General features: G+C 37.7%; 1 protein-coding gene across 2 annotated transcripts in view; it reads right to left on the minus strand.

The window, feature by feature from the left end:
- Window positions 1–5,600: 5,600 nt before the first annotated feature.
- LOC140491855 (protocadherin-10-like) overlaps window positions 5,601–18,526 on the minus strand; it is a 248,386-nt gene continuing 235,460 nt past the window's right edge. The window contains exon 3 of one of the 2 annotated variants that reach the window (XM_072590267.1): window positions 5,601–6,855. In XM_072590267.1, the coding sequence (XP_072446368.1) occupies window positions 6,695–6,855 (161 nt within the window). In that variant the 3' untranslated portion in view covers window positions 5,601–6,694. The remainder of the gene's footprint in view (window positions 6,856–18,526) is intronic. The other variant, XM_072590268.1, reaches the window with a different exon arrangement.

Consider the following 18,526-nt stretch of genomic DNA (forward strand, 5'->3'; position numbering starts at 1 on the left):
ATGGAAGCTGAAAATGTGTTGCTGGAAAAGCGCAGCAGGTCAGGCAGCATCCAAGGAACAGGAGAATCGACGTTTCGGGCATCAGCCCTTCTTCAGGAATGGAATACAGATCACATGGAATACAGGGAGGGCTGGCCATTTGGATACAAAATCGGTTCAAAGGTAAGAGACAGAGGTTGGTACTGGATGGTTGCTTTTCGGACTGGAGGCCTGTGGTTAACTATAAGGATCAATGTTGAGTTCACTGCTTTCTGTCAGTTACATAAATAATTTGGATGTGAATATAAGAGGTATGGTTAGTGACTTTGCAGACGGCAGTAAAATTGGTGGTGTCCTGGCTAGCGAAGAAGGTTACCTTAGAGTTCAACGGGATCTTGATCAGATGAATAAATGGTGAGAGGAGTGGCAGAGGGAGTTTAATTTAGATAATTTTGAGGTGCTGCATTTTGGTAGGACAAATCAAGGCAGAATTTATAAACGAACTGGTAAAATCGGTGGGAGGTTTTCCAAACAAATAGACCCTGCAGTGCATGTTCATAGTTTCTGAAAGTGGAGTTGCAGGTAGATAGGATAGTGAAGGGGATTGGGTACGCTTGCTTTTATTGGTCAAAGCATTGAGTATAAGATTTGGGAGGTCAGGTTGCGGGTGTACAGGACATTGGTTAGGCCACTTTTGGAATACTGCATGCAATTCGGGTCTCTCGTCTTACAGGAAGGACGTAATGAAATTTGAAACAGTTCAGAAAACTTTTATAAGGATGTTGCCAGGGTTGGAGGCTTTGAACCACAGGGTGAGGCCGAATAGGTTGGCTTCTATTCTCCCTGGAGTATCAGAGGTTGAGTGATGACTTTGCAGAAATTTACAAAATCACGAGGGCCATGGTTAGGGTTAACAGACAAAGCCTTTTCCCCAGGTTAGTGGAGTTCAAAACTAGAGGGCATAGGTTTAAGGTGAGAGAAGAAAGATTTAAAAGGAGCTCAGGGTCAATTTCTTCACACAGGTGGCATGTGAAATGAGCCACCAAAGGTGGTGTAAGCTGGTACAATTATCACATTTAAAAGGCATCTAGATAGGTATATGAGTAAGAAGGGTTTAGAGGGATATGGACAAGTGCTGGCACGTGGTACTAGATTAATATAGGAAATCTGTTCGGCATGGACGAGTTGGGTGGATTCTGTACATCTCTATGACTCTATGCTAACAAGTCTCCAGGAAAGAGTTGCACGCAGATCTCTCACTGGACCTAACAAGCAATTCATAAAGATCAGACTTAATTAATTTGCCTCTATTATCTTTTCCTCATCGTACAAACTATGTAACACATATACCATTTAACTGCCTTACGACCATGCACTGCCATGTTTTAAACTGTATCTATAGCAAAGTCCAGACTGAGTTAAACATTTCAAAGCTGTTTTCTCCACAGGGTAAATTAATTCCATTGGAGTCCGCTCAGAGTACAAGATATCACACTGCTCCACGTTGAACTCTATCTGTCATGCTTGTGCCCATTTAGATATTAAATCCATGCCACTTCAAGGTCTGCAAACCTCATAGTGCAACTTCATAACGCCGAGTGTATGTTATTTATAGCAATTAAATGATTAATGGGGTCGATCTGATCGTTAGGAGAATATCAATGCAAACACCCTTTCATACTGAAAGACATTTAGTACCCACTTTGTTGTGTGATTACAGGGCTAATTTTTATAACCTTGCTGTTACTTCCAACTGAATTCCATTGCCTGTCTTTGTATTGTGTAAAATATTGGTCTTCCTATTATAAAAATGATATAATTGGGTTCAAAACAGTTCAGAGAATGTTCTGTTTACTCATTCCTGAGATAAAAGCTTTATTTTCTGAAGAAACACTGAAGAGGTAAGGACTTTACCAATCAGGCATTTGGAAGAATAAGGCTGATCTCATTAAACCATATCAGGTCAAGAACATTGAATTTATTCAAGGCTGAGTGAGATAGATTATTGATATACAGAAGAGTCAAGAGTAAATATAATCAGAAAATTCTGGAGAAACTCACATGTCTGGCAACTTGTTTTGAGAGAGAATCAGATTAAAGTTTCAAGTTTAGTGTGATGCTTCTTCAGAACAGAAAGAAGGTGGAATGTATGTTTTTTTTATGACAGAAAGAGTGGAGAGCAAGTGGAACAGATTGTGTGAGTGTACAGTGCAAGCAAAAACAAAAGCAGTGATAATAATGGCAAATGAGAGATAGATATGTAAAATAAGTATAAATGCTAGCTGTGAAAATGACCAAATGCGTTTGTTCTGTTGACAGCAGGGTCAATAAAACACAATAAGGTTGGGTTATAAGAAAGAATGAGCGCAGAAGTCATACACTGAAGTTTTAGAACACATTATGGAGATCTCGGAGATGTACAGTACTCAGATTGAAAAATTAGGTACTGTTCATCTAGCTTCATTGACCTTCATTGAGCAGTGTTGCAGACCAAGAATGGAAATGTTAACATGAGAGCAAAATGGTTTCTTGAAATGGAAACCAACTGGAAGGTCAACATTATTTTCATAGCCAGAGTGGAGAATGTTCTAGAAGCTGTCACTGAGTCTTCATTTGGTCTCATAGTGACAGGGTAGACTACCTCATAATAATTCCCAAAGGGAAATGCTTCGTGTTTGAGTGGGAAATTGTTCTAACTGAAAGATATCAAGTTGATCTTCTGTATTTCAATATTGTTATGATGTATGTTTGTTTGAGAAAAGCAATATATCTTGATGTGTTTAAATGAACGATAGCATTGGTTTCCCAAGCCAATGTTACATCTGATAAGCGTTATTAATGTCTCTTCGACTTGAATGACGAAAATTGTTAGCTGTTTTGGAAGCATAAATCAGAAGACTAGATCTTTCTTTGTAGAATACAATCTTGACATTTTATGTGAAAGAGCGTTGAGTAATAAACGTTTTCCAAGATATTATGATGGATGGCGGATTAACGATAGCGCTAAGAGTTGGCATGGCCACTTGATGCGATTTGAAGGAAAATGTTATCCTCCCAACAAAGAAGATTCAGAACATTGTCAGATTGAAAGGAAATTGAAATGCACTGATAAGATATACAAGAAAGCAATCATAAATCACTGCTGGTGGTCAATATTGTGGGATTAGAGACACATAATTTAGAAAATTAAAGGTGTTAGTTCCAGCTACATGTAAGTGGGTTTATATGAAGATAAGTAATGGAGGTTTCCCAACCATTTCTTTCCCTTTTAAAAGCATCTACAATAATCAAATGTGGGAAAATCGTTTTCTCAGCCTCATTATTACAGACTACCATCCTATTTATAAAGTTCTTTTCCATTCGAGGTACTTGAATTTAGCCTGTCACATTTGTTCTAAACTGACCTGCAACTCCATGTTTCAGTCTGTCTGATTTGATTTTGGCCCACGGGAATAAAATAACCGAGTGCTAAATCACAAATGATATTCAAGCAGTTTCTTCTAAGCATATTCATAATTCGGACGTTCGTAAATAACGGAGTTGTCCTTTGACCATGATTCATTTTTCTGTCTCAACTGTCTGATCTTCTTGGCAGACTTTCACACAGCGTACCACATCATGTCCCTCCATCACCCCTCTGCGTGATTCAGCCAATTGGGATTGCAAAGGAACATAGGAACAGGTTTAGGCCATTCAGCCCTTCGAGCATGCCCCACCATTCAATAAGATCATGGCTGATCTGTGACTTAATTCCATGTGGCGGCCTTGAGCACATATCCCTTGATACCCTTGCTTAACAAAAATTTGTCTATTCCAGATTTAAATTCAACAATTTAATTAGATTCGATCGCCATTTGAAGAAGACATTTACAAACTTCCACTTCTCTTTGTACACAGAAGTGCTTTCTGATATCGCTCGTGAATGTTAGAACATAGAACATAGAACAATACAGCACAGAACAGGCCCTTCGGCCCACGATGTTGTGCCGAACTTCTATCCTAGATTAAGCACCCATCCATGTACCTATCCAAATGCCGCTTAAAGGTCGCCAATGTTCTGGCCTTATTTCTTTGGCTTTATCCCCTGCTTTTGAATGTTGAACTAGTGGAAGTCGTTTACCTTTATATACCCTGTCTTCTCTTGATAATATCCTGACCACCTCAATGAGATTACCCCATAACGTTCTAAATTCTAGAGAATAAAGGTCTAATTTGTCTAACTTAACTGATGCCCAGGTATCATCCTTGCAAACCTGCGTTAAATTCCCTCCAGAAGCCAAAGCTTCCCTCCTAATGTGTAGTGCCCAGACGTGCTCACTATTTTCTAAGTAATGTCCAATTAGAGTTTTGTATAATTTCAGCATAACATATGCATCCCTGTACTCCTGCCCTTTAGAAATGAATTCGAGTATTCCATTATCCTTCTTGATTATTTTTCTGCACGTGTTCCGGGCATTTTAAAGAACCGTGCACTTGAACCTGCATATCACACAGGACATCCACTCCATTTAACTTTGCGCTTTCTGTAAAAATCGTTTTACGATCCGAACCTGATAACCTTACACTGCTTATATTAAAATCTATCTGCCATGGCTTTGCCGATTCACCTAATCTATCAAAATCCTGTTGCGATTTTATGCTGTCGCCAATATTGTCTACAATGCTGCCCACTTTTTTGTGTCAGATATTTGAATATTTGACTTTTATTGCATTATCTAAGTCGTTAATGAATATTGTGTATAATTGAAGCCCTAACTCAGATCCTACGGTACATCACGTCGCATATTACTAACTGAGCACTTACCCATTATTCCAACACTCCACTTCCTACCACTCAAACAACTTCCTATGCATGTCAGTAATTACTCCTCAATTCTGTGGGCTTGTACCTTACTCAACAGCCTATTGAGTAAGATTTTTTCAAAAGCCTTCTGGAGGTACATGTAAACAACATCTCCCTATTTTAATTCAACGCTTATCTATCCAATAACTTTTTTTTGACGTATCTCATATCTGCGCACCTAAATGGGACAGCATTCCCAGATACGGAGTCAGTTGGTCTTTCTATATTGAAGACACCCAGCTTCTAGCTCATTTGCATAGTCACTTTGTCCGAAAAACAGAGCAAAATGGGGCTTTTTTTCTCGTTAAAACAAATCGATGTTCCAAAGAGAATCTTGCCATAAACACACCCATCACTGCCACAGGAGGAAGGCATTTGGTGTCTGACCTGAGTTTGCAGCAACAAGTTCGAGAGAACGCTGCACACTTCATCATGAACAGATGTTCGGCTTCCAACAGCAACGAACGCTAATTGTGGCTGGAAATGGCATCGAAATTTGAAGGGAATGTCCTGACGCCTATTTCCGGAAATTTTTAATTGCCAGAAACGGCTCCATGGAAGCTCTCCCTTCTGGTCACCTGGACCTGTAGGCATCAGCCCCAGCCAGCTACCATTAAAACCTGCAATCAACGTTTAACCTCTAAATTCTATAGGTTCTATTGATTCCCCATCCTTCTATTATTATTAAATTTACCTTAACCGAAATTCTGGCGTCTGTGACACTGCGGTACATTGCATCTTTGTATAGTCACCAAACAGAATAAAGTTGCAAAGAAAATGGTTGTGGAATACATTTATTAAAGCTAAAACAAAATGCACGTCACTTACAAAATAGCATTTACAATAATTACGTTTCATTTTCGCTTGCAAAATGGTGGTCTTAAAAGCAATGCATAAATAATATATTGCAAGGAAAATACACGAATTTAATTCCAGAAAATAAACACGTATTGAAACAGTAGAGAGGATGGTTTACTTCGAGTATTCATTCATAACTTGATTTTGCTTATTTTAGAGTACGATTTTAAGACAGTTCCTAAAAATGGGAATTGGTGAACTTAAACATATTTTTCTCCAACAAAACCAGGAAACTGTAAACCTTCAAACCAGTGAGCCTCTGACATATCAGTATAACAGTGCAAATTCTTTATTGATATATCCCAAAATACAACAATAAAATTAAGACTTAGTTAAAGTGCAGCACGAATGTGCAAAAATAATCAGTTCAATTGAGGCCACATAGAAGACTGATAAGTTCTGTCGTATTAATCAAGCCTGATTGGGCTGTTTTTTCTCCCCTAAATCATTGTACAATTAAAAACATCTACGAAGATCATGCTATACCACTAACGGTAAAATTCAACAACTTGCTATTTTGATGAAAAAAAGATGAATTATCAATAGGATCACTAAGAACTGAGAGTTCTACAAATGCATATAATTGTTCTTGGGTCGGTTTGAATACATCTTGGCAAGTTTATTTAATGATTAATCACACAGAACATTTCGAGAAATTACTTAATTCCAATCTTACAACATTTTGATTCTTATAAATGTCCCTCTTAAAACGCTGAGAAGATTGCAGTACTTCACAAAGAACATACCTCAATTTCTCAAGGAGAATGTTGCGTGGATAACAAAGCCGACCTTAACAACGAAACAAATCTCCAGGCAATTAACTTGAAAAAGAGCCAGTTTGTTGAGAACAATACCGAAGGACCCCGATTTCTAGTGTTACTTTTTTTTTTGCATTATCATCAATGATTTTTCCATGAAAGCTGTCCCCAAAGTAGGCTCCAATTGGTTTTACTTTCATCGACTTTCTGACTTTAATAAATGTCATGTTCTCCGAATGGATTGAGTTTATAGCTTCTATCCATTAATAGGTCGGCTGGATGGTAAGCATGGAACGCATCTCATAATATTGTACGTGCGTTCAATTGCTTGATCGTGGTTCCAAATTGTCCACACCTCGCAGACTGACCTTGACTGACCGCTCCTGGGATACTGGCGTATTATTATGCCATTATGGTCTGAATTGGATAAACATTTACAAATATAATGTTAATAGCATGAACACTATAATTATGAGAAACATATTATCTTTAAAATTAACATATTTTCTTCTCAACATTTTAATAGCATGAACACTATAATTATGAGAAACATTATCTTTAAAATGTTTACAATAATATTTTCTTCTCAATCTCCTAGAAACACTACCGATTCAATACTACTATTGCGTAATCCACGAAATATTCCTCTAATACTTAGGTAATAATAAGAATTAATTATCGAGAATTGTAATTGACATGTTAAACATCCATCAACAATTTTGTTTTCACCTAACCAAAACTTTCCTCGACATCTTTAACAACCCAAGAAAGAAAAGCTTGCGTTAACTTACCCTATAAATAATTTAGAACATTCAAAATATTCTACAGCCAAGTAAGTACATTTGAAGTGTGGTTACCATAATATTGCAGATAATCCTATTACGATTTCTCACATGGTAGAATCCGAGAAACAATGACATATATTGGTCGAGACGCTACATGGTATTCAAATGCTGTATATTGAACAGTGCCACGTAATCTCTTACAGCCTCACAGAAAGGCAAGTATTACCCTTAAAGAAAATTGAGCTATTAATTAAAAAAAGCATAGAATATCTTGCTGAAGACTCCCAACAGGATTTAACATAATTCAAGTCAAGATATTTGGCTGCTGGCCAATCCAAACTAAGTAAAAGCAATATTACCTGAACTCTCAAATTTAAAGTACAATCTGAAGTATTCCATTAACAAATTAGATGCAAAATAAAATGGAATTGCATGCAAAGGTTTCATGGACTATTTCAACAGAAACCTTAGTTAATGAAGAAAATGCTATTTTAAACTATCTATCCATTCAGTTCACTCGAACTTTGTGGGGAAAACATCGATGCTGTTTCTTGCTGTTTTGAAGTATGTATGCTCCACACATGAGTTTGGTAAACTACGTTATGGAGCTGTAAGCACAGATGGTCATATGGATGTTGTGGCCATAATGGCGACGTGACTCAGAGAAGGCAGACCTGGATATTAAATACGCCATGATATAAAATGTTCAAGAAAGATAGAAGGTTCTGCTATATTGATAAAGGGGAATATTACAACACTCCTCTTTGAGAGAAAGGATGTCCCAGAGAGGTGAAGGATGGAATTTACTTGACTATAATTAAGAAGCAATAAATGATACTCTTATATTCTTCAGTGTATTATGTAGATCATTAACTAAAGGAAAGATTGAGAGGAATAAATCTACAAGGAAATTCTAAAGAAGTACAAGCATTATGTAGTAATGATAATGAGGTGGTCAAATTATCCTAATATAGAATGAGATTGTAATTTTCTAAATGTTGATGAGATGCAATAAGTACAAACATCCGTTGAGACAAATTATTTCTTCAACATACTTCTCATCTAACAAGAAAGGAAGTACTGTTCAAACTGGTTCTTGGAAATAACATTGACCAATGGAGCAAACAGGGAATATTTTTTGATCACCAAGATTTAGGTTGGTTATGGAAAAGGGCAATGAGTAATCTCTAGTAAGAAAAATTAATTAGGAAAAGAATATATTCAGAATGGTAGAAACGATCCCTTTGGACTTCTTTATCCTTTCACAGGATGTGGGCAAGATCAGCATTCATTGTCCACTGCAGATTGGCCATGAACTAAGTGATTTGCTGTGTCATTTCAGTGTGTAGTGAAGACTCAACCATGTTGCTTTGAACATGGCATCATGTGTAGACTCAACAATGTAAGGATGGCAAAGCTCCTTCCCTGAAAGGTTTTAATAATACTTTTTGTATTCATCATCGCATTCACATCACTAAGGTTAGCTTAGATTTATTAACTGATTTCCAACTATTTTGATGGGACTTGAAGCCTATGACTCTACAGCATTAGCACAGGCCACATGATCTTTATAATCATGATCTAAGAACAAAGAAAATTTACAGCCCAGGAACAGGCCCTTCGGCCCTCCAAGCCTGAGCCAATCCAAATCTGCTGTCTAAACCTGTCAGTCAATTCGTAAGCATTTGTATTCCTCTGCTCCCCACCTACTCATGCATCTGTCCAGATGCATCTTAAATGAATCTACCATGCCTGCCTCTACCACCTCTGCTAGCAACACGTTCCAAATGCCCACCTCCCTCTGTGTGAAGTACTTACCGCATGTACCCCCCTTAAACTTTCCACCTCTCACTTTGAAAGCATGACCTCTCGTTATTGAATCCTTCACCCTGGGAAAAAGCTATCCATCCTGTCTATACCCCTCATGATTTTGTAAACCTCAATCAGGTCCCCCCTCAATCTCCTTTTTTCCAGTGAAAATAAACCTAACATACTCAATCTGTCTTCATAGCTAGCACCTTCCATACCAGGCAACATCCTCGTAAACTTTCTCTGCATCCTCTCCAAAGCGTCCACATCCTTTTGGTAATGTGGCAACCAGAACTGTACACAATATTCTAAATGCAGCTGAACTAATGTCTTAGATTAGATTAGATTACTTACAGTGTGGAAACAGGCCCTTCGGCCCAACAAGTCCACACCGCCCCGCCGAAGCGTAACCCACCCATACCCCTACACCTACACCTACATCTACACCGACACCTAACCTAACACTACGGGCAATTTAGCATGGCCAATTCACCCGACCTGCACATCTTTGGACTGTGGGAGGAAACCGGAGCACCCGGAGAAAACCCACGCAGACACGGGGAGAACGTGCAAACTCCACACAGTCAGTCGCCTGAGGCGGGAATTGAACCCGTGTCTCCGGCGCTGTGAGGCAGCAGTGCTAACCACTGTGCCACCGTGTCGCCCACGAATTTTAGAATTTTAATATGACTTGCCAGTTCTTATACTCAATACCCCATCCAATGAAGGCAAGCATACTATATGCCGTCTCAACCACTCGACCCACCTGTGCAGCAACCTTCAGGGTACAATGGACCAATATATAACAAACTTGGATAAAACATGGATTCAGTTCCTGCTATAGTATTGCAGCCTGTTCTGAGCATTGCACTTTCTGAAGGATATGAAGACTTTAGAAAGGGAGCTAAAGATATGAGAATGGCTCCAGAAATTGGGAACTTAGGAATTTATGAACTTAGGAACTAGTTTAAACAAGTCAGCCCCTCAAGCCTGTTCTGCCATCCAAATAATATAAAGCTGATCTATGGCCTAACCCATATCCTTGTTAACAAAAAAAAATGCTATCTCAGGTTTAAAATTAATAACTGATCTAGCATCAACTGCTGTTTGTGAAGACAGTTCCAAATGTCTACCACACCTTGTCCGTATCTCTCCAAAATGGTCTGATCTTTACTCTTTACACTATGTTTCCTAATCTTAGAATCTGAGGCCAATGGAAATAATTCATCTTTACCTGCCCTGTCTTTTCCTGCTGTTATGTTGAAGACTTTGATCAGATCACTCCTTAACCTTCCAAATTCTGGTGAAAAGGGACCTAATTTGCACAATTTCTTTTTATAACAACCCTGAAGTCCAGGAATCATTCTTCTACACCTATGTTATACTCCCTCTCAGGCCAATATATCCTTCCCAAGGGTTGTTGCCCAGATATGCTCACAGTACTCCAGATCGTTCACAATGGTACTCAGTTATGTCAATAGATTAAAGAAAATGAATCTTGGAGAAAGGAAAATTGAGATCACAAGAGCTTTTAGTATTCTAGTTTCTGGGCAGATTGGTTTGAAGTGTTTCACCTGGTGGATGCATTGGGATGCAGAGGTCATTGGCATAAGCTGGTTGGAAATAGAAACAATAGTGCCATCAGGAAAAGTACTTTTGTACAGAGGCTGGTTGGGATTTGAATGCAATATGAATGAGACACTGTTGGAGGCAGACTCATCTGTGACTTTCAATAGAAATTCCAATATTACCTGAAGTCATAAAAATTGCAGATGAAAAGGTAGTCAGTAGGTGAATTGCTCCTTCAGAGAGTCAACACCAACACAACTGATTCAATATCTGCCTGTGCTATAAACATTATCAGTGCTAGAATGGTCCAGTTAAAAACAATCCAGAGAATATGGATGACTTTCTCTTCAGCAAACATTATTGTTCATGAGGAATGTAAGAATAATAATTCTCCTGCTGAGGTCTTCAGCAACATCCGCTGTTGGCTATTTTAATAAATAATGGTTTAAACATTTGCTCACAATATTACAACATGTTCTAGGAAAATAGAACAGAGGTGAACAAGGTGTCAAGCAGAGGAACTTTCTCACAAGGTCTTTTTCCATGAACTGGGAGACTTACATTCTTCTACAGTTTAGCTGATCTGGCCTGCTTGACACAAGGGTCCTGGGTTAGGCAGAGAAAATGTAATGATAATTTCGGGCACTTGTTGATCACCAGATGATTTTTAAAAAGAGGAACAAAATAGAGGGAAAAGAGAAAGAAAGAGTTAAAATGTACTTCTGTATGGCTGAATTCAGCAATCGGCAAAGATGGAGTCGAAAAGGATTTCTGGATTTCCTATTTAACTGGGGTGTTCCCTGAGGTGCAAATTTGGGTGTAATTTAAATTTGTGGAAGGATCTTCTATTTGGAATTGTGTTTAGACCTCTAGTTGTTTTTGTCATTCATTCATTCCATTCTGTCTGTTTTCAAAATCCTTTACTGGGCGGCACGGTGGCACAGTGGTTAGCACTGCTGCCTCACAGCGCCGGAGACCTGGGTTCAATTCCCGCCTCAGGCGACTGACTGTGTGGAGTTTGCACGTTCTCCCTGTGTCTGCGTGGGTTTTCTCCGGGTGCTCCGGTTTCCTCCCACAGTCCAAAAATGTGCAGGTCAGGTGAATTGGCCATGCTAAATTGCCCGTAGTGTTAGGTAAGGGGTAGATGTAGATGTAGGGGTATGGGTGGGTACGCTTTGGCGGGGCGGTGTGGACTTGTTGGGCCAAAGGGCCTGTTTCCACACTGTAAGTAATCTAGTCTTCAGATTCTAACTATTCCATCACCCTCCAGAAATCCTAATCAGGAAGGCATTTGTCCTTGAATGTTTTGCTCAACTACATTATCCTAGTTTAAAAATGTTAGTTTACTTCAGCATTGACCTTTTTCCATAGCATGTCCCAAAGCATGCAACCTCTTGTTCCTGTGTTATTTTTCTGCTGTCAGCTCACATAGAAGCACACTTATTTTGACCCTACAAATAAGTCAATGTGCAGCCTTTTATTGAGAATATAATAAGGTCCAGATTCTCATTCCACATTGTGAAGTGCAAATTACAAAGCAATCTCGATCTTAACATGTCGGGCATAGACTTAAGGGAAGAGGAGAAAGTTTTAATAAAAACCTGAGAGGTAGCTTTTTCACACCGAAGGTGGTGTGTGCATGGAGTGAATTTCAAGAGGAAGTGGTGAGGCGGGTACAATTACAACATTCAAAAGGCATCTGGATGGGTATACAAATAGGAAGGGTGAATAGGGATGTAGGTCAAATGCTAGCAAATGGGACTAAGTCCGTTTGGGATGTTTGGCCAGAATGGATGAATTGGATGGAAGGATCTGTTTCTGTGCTTTGTGACTCTGTAACTCTATCCCAAAAAGCTCTATTACAACTAATCATGAAACGTCACCACACTACTCAAGTGGTAAACAAATAAATGAACCAACTTATGATAGTCACAACTTAAACTGAATTCATGAAAATATTTATTATAACATTTATACAATTGTAAAAATATTTATTTTGAATATAGATACCATTAGCCTTTGTCTGAAAATTATACTGGCATTTTGCTCATAATGCAAAAAAAAATCTGACCAATAGAAAGAATGACTGCATTACTGCGTTTCTCTAACTTTTGATACACATAATCATTTTTTTTTGTTGAAGAGAAGTTCTTAGAGAACTCATGAAAAATGAAAGCATGAAAATCTATAATTTGTCTTTTTTTTTAAATCTCACAAATGATTTTTGCTTTCTGATCTCAATCTTACACCATGACAATAAACATATAAGGCTTTCGTTCCACAACATACCTTCTTCAAAAGGCATTCTTAGAACTTGTAGATTCAAATCTCAAAAATTCAGATATTTGATTATGCTTTTGTATCAATTTGATTAAAAATGTTATTCTTGGAGCAAATTCACTTACCCCTCAATATTCAGTTACATTGTGTGTGGACTTTCAGAGGAAGTCTTAGACCATTCTGTGGGAACCGGAAGAACATTTTTCTTCATTCTCGTTCCTTTGAGTAGTATCTGTGGTGGCTTATTGGTTAATACTCCATGGGTTGCCAATTAAAATTGCCTTTAGAACCACCCTATGTGGTGTTAGACTTTTTATTTGGCCAGATAAGAGTGAGATTCATTTAGATAAGACTTAAAAACCAAGGGGTATGACAGCATTTTGGGTTGCTATTTGGATAATCACATCAAAATAGGACAGAAAGGGAGTGAGTATACAAACATAGAAAAACAGCAAAAAATTGGCTCAAAAGCAAAAAAGAATGCAAAAGGTGAAATTAGTTGCTCTTTACTTGAATATTTCTGGTATTTGGAGCAAAACAAATGAATTAATAATACAAATAAAGGTTAATGGTTATGACCTTACAGCAATTACCAAGTCACAGTTATAAGGAGATCATATCTGGGAACTAATTTTTTCATGGTTTTGTGACTTTCAGAAAGGACAGGCAGAAGGGAAATGGTGGTGGGGTCTCATTGTTGGCAAAGGGTGAATAAATATAATATCAAGAAATGATCTTGTATCAGAAGACCTAGAAACCATGTGGGTGGAGGTAAGAAATAAAAAGGAAAAGAAGACACAGTAGAAACATGGTAAAGGCCCCATCACAGTAGATACATCTGGTGAGCCAGGGAATAAATCAGGAGATAATGATGGAGTGAAACAAAGGCACTGCAACAATCATGAGTGACTTCAATTTTCATATGAATTGCAACTCAGATTGACAGTATATGTGGAAGAATTCATACAGTGCATTTAGAACAGTTTCCTGGAACAATATGTTGTGAATCCTACCAATGATCAGGCTATTCTGGATCTGGTGATGTGTAATGAGGCAGATTTAATAAATGCTGTCAGAATAAAAGATCCCTTAGGAAACAGTGACTATATCTACTATATAGTAGAATTTAGTATTCAGTTCAGGAAGGAGAAGCTTGCATTAGAAACAAATGTGCTAAGATTAAATAAGATCATTTATGGAGGAATGAGGGCAGAGCTGATTAGAGTGAACAGGGAAAAGAATTTAGCAGTAAAAGTAGTTGAGGATCAATAGCAGACATTTATGAAAATAGTTCATGGTTCACAACATAGGAGGAAGAAGGATTCTAGGAAGGGGTTAAGCCAACCACAGTTAACTGAGGAAGTTGTGGATAGCATCATATTGAAAGAGAAAAGGAGACAATTTAACAAAGATTAGCAGTAAGCTAGAGGATTGGGAATTTTTTCAAAAACATCAAAAAATACCCAATAAGTAATAAAGAGGCAGAGGATCAACTTTGACAGTAAACCTGCAAGTAATACTAAGACAGCCAGCAAGCATATAATTAAACATTTTAAAAGGAAGACAGAAGGCAGGGCAAATATTGGCCCCTTCGAGATGAAGTTTGAGCAAAACATAAGCGGAAACAGGAAATGGCAGTGAAATGGAATAAATGCTTTGTATCAGTCTTCAGAACAAAAGACACAAAGAGCATTGCAAAATTAATAAATAATTAAGGGGTAACAGGATAAGAAATAAATACAATAACAGTTACTAGGGGATAAAAAGTGCTAGGGAAACCAATGAGACAAAAGACTATTTGTCACTTGGATCTAATGGAATATATCCTATGATTTTTTTTTTAAAAAGTCACTGCTGGCTGTGCTGGTCATACTCTTCCAAGAAACCTTAGATTCTGGAACATCCAAGAGACTTGGAAAACTGCCAATGTAACACCTTATTTAAAAAGGGAAGGTTTCAAAACAAAAACTATAGGCTATGTAGCTATCCTCCAATTTGGGGATAAAGTCAGAGTTTCTTATAAAGGATACAACAGTAGAGCATTTAGAACTACATAATATGATCAAGCAGAGTCAGCATGGCATTGTGAAGAGGAAATCCTGCCTAACAAAGCTACCAAAAACTTTGAGGATATAGAAAGGGTGAGCAACCGATGTCATGTATTTTTCAGAAGACATTTGAAAAGCTACATAAAATCATGGATGATTATCTAGGGTTAGGAAAGTCTATACATAATGAATGAGTGGACTTGAGCAGGAGGGAGATTTCACATCTAATGGTAGAATTGTACAACAGAGATGGAGACCACCATTGTGTCCACAGAGCTTGCTGTAATAGCTACTCCACTAGTCCCACTCCCTTTCTATCACCCAAGAAGACCACAAATTACCTAATTCTTATATTACAGTCTTTTTTTAAATCTAATGCCACCATACCTTGCAGGCAATCATTTCTAGATACTACTACTGCCAGTGTAAGTACATTATCGTTAACAGCAATGAGAGGAACAGACATCAGCTGTGAAAGCCAAGGCTGCAGTAGTGCCGATGAAGATAAACCAGCTAATAAAAAATATTAAAAATGTTGCTTTACCCACCTGAAAATGCTCAAATGTTCTAGTGCATTTGAGGTGTTGCACAATTGATTTCCTTAAAAACACTCACCAGCTTAAACACTCCTATGCATTGAAAAGGACACTCAAATTCTCCTCATTCTAAGCTTTTCTTTAGTGCTAGCTGTGGAAAGCCTGCTAATTCTTTAATTTTTTTATGTAACCCATAAAAAGAAATCCCAAAACAAAAACAAAAATCTTTTTTTTCTTTAGATTCTCTCTGGTTGTATTTCCAGTTACTCAAATGGTGCCCTCTGTTCTTTGGCCCCTTGACAAATTGAAACTGTATCTCCTTGGCTATACTCAAGATTTTGAACACTTCCATAAAATCTCCTCCCAATCTCTTCTTTAAGGAGGTAAGTTCCAGCATCTCCAATCTATCAGTATAAGTATACTCTCTCATTGTCAGAAACATTCTGATCAATCTTTCCTGCATGCCCTATGATGCCTTCATATCCTACCTAAAGTGTGGTGCCAACACTGGACAATTTAGACGAAACCAGTGTTTTATATAGGAATGAACCATATCATCTTCATATTTATTTTCTATGCCTCAGTTTTAAAATCCCTTGCATCCTGTATACCTCCAAATATAACCGACATTTTATGGATGCTAGACATCTGAAATACAAACAGAAAGTGCTGGAGAAACTCACCAGAACACCAAAGCACTGAAGAAGCTCAATACCATTCAAGGCATAGAAACTTGCTTGATTGGCACTCGTCCCCCATTTTCAAAGTTCGCTATGCTCAACATCAACATACAGTGGCAGCGGCGTATACTATCAACAGGATGAACTGCAGAAACTCTTCAAGTATCCTAAGTGTCCAAACCAAAATCCTCTACCAGTTAGAATGATAAGAGCAATAGATCCACTGAAGAAACACCATCCACAATTTATCTCCGAGCCACACACCATTCAGATCTAGAACTATATATAACCACTACCTCACTGTTCTGTATCAAAATCCTAGAAACGCATTATCTAACAGAAATGTATAACATGTCAACCCCAGTGCATTGTTTCAAGAAGGTGGCTCACTTAAACCTTTTAAAAGCTGTTCCTTTACCTAGCCCACATCCCAGGCCCTGTCACCTACTTTAGCAGCTCTTCTTTCTCCCTGGCTTACCAGTATCTATCATTTTTTTGTTTTAATTGTCTGTCTGGGCTCTGTCTCCATCTACTGCTTCTATATTTTCTGCCCTCCATCCCCACCCAACTCCGTGTATTATGCATATATACCACTTTTTCCTTAGTTACCATTCTGCTTTCACTCCACAGATGCTGCTCGACTTGCTGAGTTTCTTCACCAATTCCTGACTTTGTTGGCATGGGCAAGAACTGTTTCCATTCAAGCATAAATAAAAGAAACAAGACTGCATGGCAGACATTTCCTCCAATTAACTGTCGGAAAAACCCAAGTCATTGGTTTGAACATTTGCGATAATTTCCATTATCTGACAACTGCCTTATACTGAAAGATTGTTTGTATTCTTGCTATTGCATTGCAAAAAACACTTCTTAATTTTGAACAGTAAACTGGAAAATGGGAAAAGTTACTGCATAAAAACTAGGCATTATGGAAGATCTATTGGTGTTTTAAAAATCACTTACTAATTTTTGATAAGGACATGATGTTGTGGATGTACTGACACAGACCTCATAGAGAAAAAAATAGTTTGAGTTTAGAAAGGTATCATATGTCTGGGCAAGCTTGCTGGGCCAAAGAGCCTGTTCATGTGCTCTACTGTTCTTTGAAAGCATTTATTCCATTCCCTGGCAGCTGTCTGAAACTGAACCAGATTGTTTACAACTCTAGTGTTATACCTGACTCTAAAATGGTCTTTGAACCATATAGCCATGCCATCACTGAAATGCCTACTTCCACTTCTATAACATCATCTGATTCTGCCCACGTTTCAGCTCACCTACTGAGAAACCCCTCATCCCTGCCTTTGTTATTTTTAGACTTTACTATTCCAACATGTCCCTGTCGAGCCTCCTAAATTCTTTCCTACATAAAACTAAAGTCATTAAAACTTTGCTACTTATGTCCTTACTCAAACAAATTCATTTTGATCAATGAACTCTACACTTGATGATCTGCACTATTTTGTGTGGGAGCAATACCTCAATTCAGAAATTTTATTTTTTTTCTTCAAAATTTTTCATTAAATTATTAGGAAGGTCCACACACATCTAATTCTGGCCTATCCAAACTTCCAGTTTTAAACTGGGAACAACTGGCAACCATGCATTCACCTTCCTTTGCTCTAACCTTTAGAATTCCATCCTTAATCTTCACCAAATCTCTTTCCTTCTTTAAGATACTTCTTAAATCTAACTTCATTGAGTGAATCTTTGCCTGAAAAACCCAATCTCAATTTATTTGACTCTGTCAAATATTACTTATTCCTTGACATTCTGTTCCATTAAACATGGTATATAATACGAGTTGTTATGAAAGTGAAATAAGAATAACAGCTTTTAAACAAGTCTGCAGTAAATGCTAACACTTGAGAACTGTCTCAACCTTTCAAAAAAATTGAATCAAGTTGGCTGGTGAAGAAAGGAAGTGAATTCGCAAAGTATATAAAACAAATGAGATATCTAGATTTATTAATACATAGCAGAATTATGCTATAACTGCGATGGACATAAAGGTAAATGAGGCCATGGATGATTATCATAGTTCTTGAATATAAAGGTTTTCATGATGGTTGCCCGAGGACAAATCCACACGAACAGAGTTAGGAATTAAAAGGAAAGCTACTATATCTGGTGTGCATTAGAAGTACCAAACAGTGAAAATAAGATAACAAGGAAAATAGTGAGACAGTGCAAAGGAAAAAATAATAGCAGGATATTAATTTTGGATGATAATTATCTCAAGATAAAATTTAATAAAGGAAATATATCTAAGCTGAAATTCAAATAGTTATCTAATTTTCTTTTAAAAGTCTTTAACAGTGCCTGTGGCAAAGTGTCTGTTGGTAAAATTAATTTTGGGTCACTGAAGGTACAATGGTTAA

Source organism: Chiloscyllium punctatum, chromosome 20 (assembly GCF_047496795.1).
Source record: "Chiloscyllium punctatum isolate Juve2018m chromosome 20, sChiPun1.3, whole genome shotgun sequence".
Taxonomy (NCBI): domain Eukaryota; kingdom Metazoa; phylum Chordata; class Chondrichthyes; order Orectolobiformes; family Hemiscylliidae; genus Chiloscyllium; species Chiloscyllium punctatum.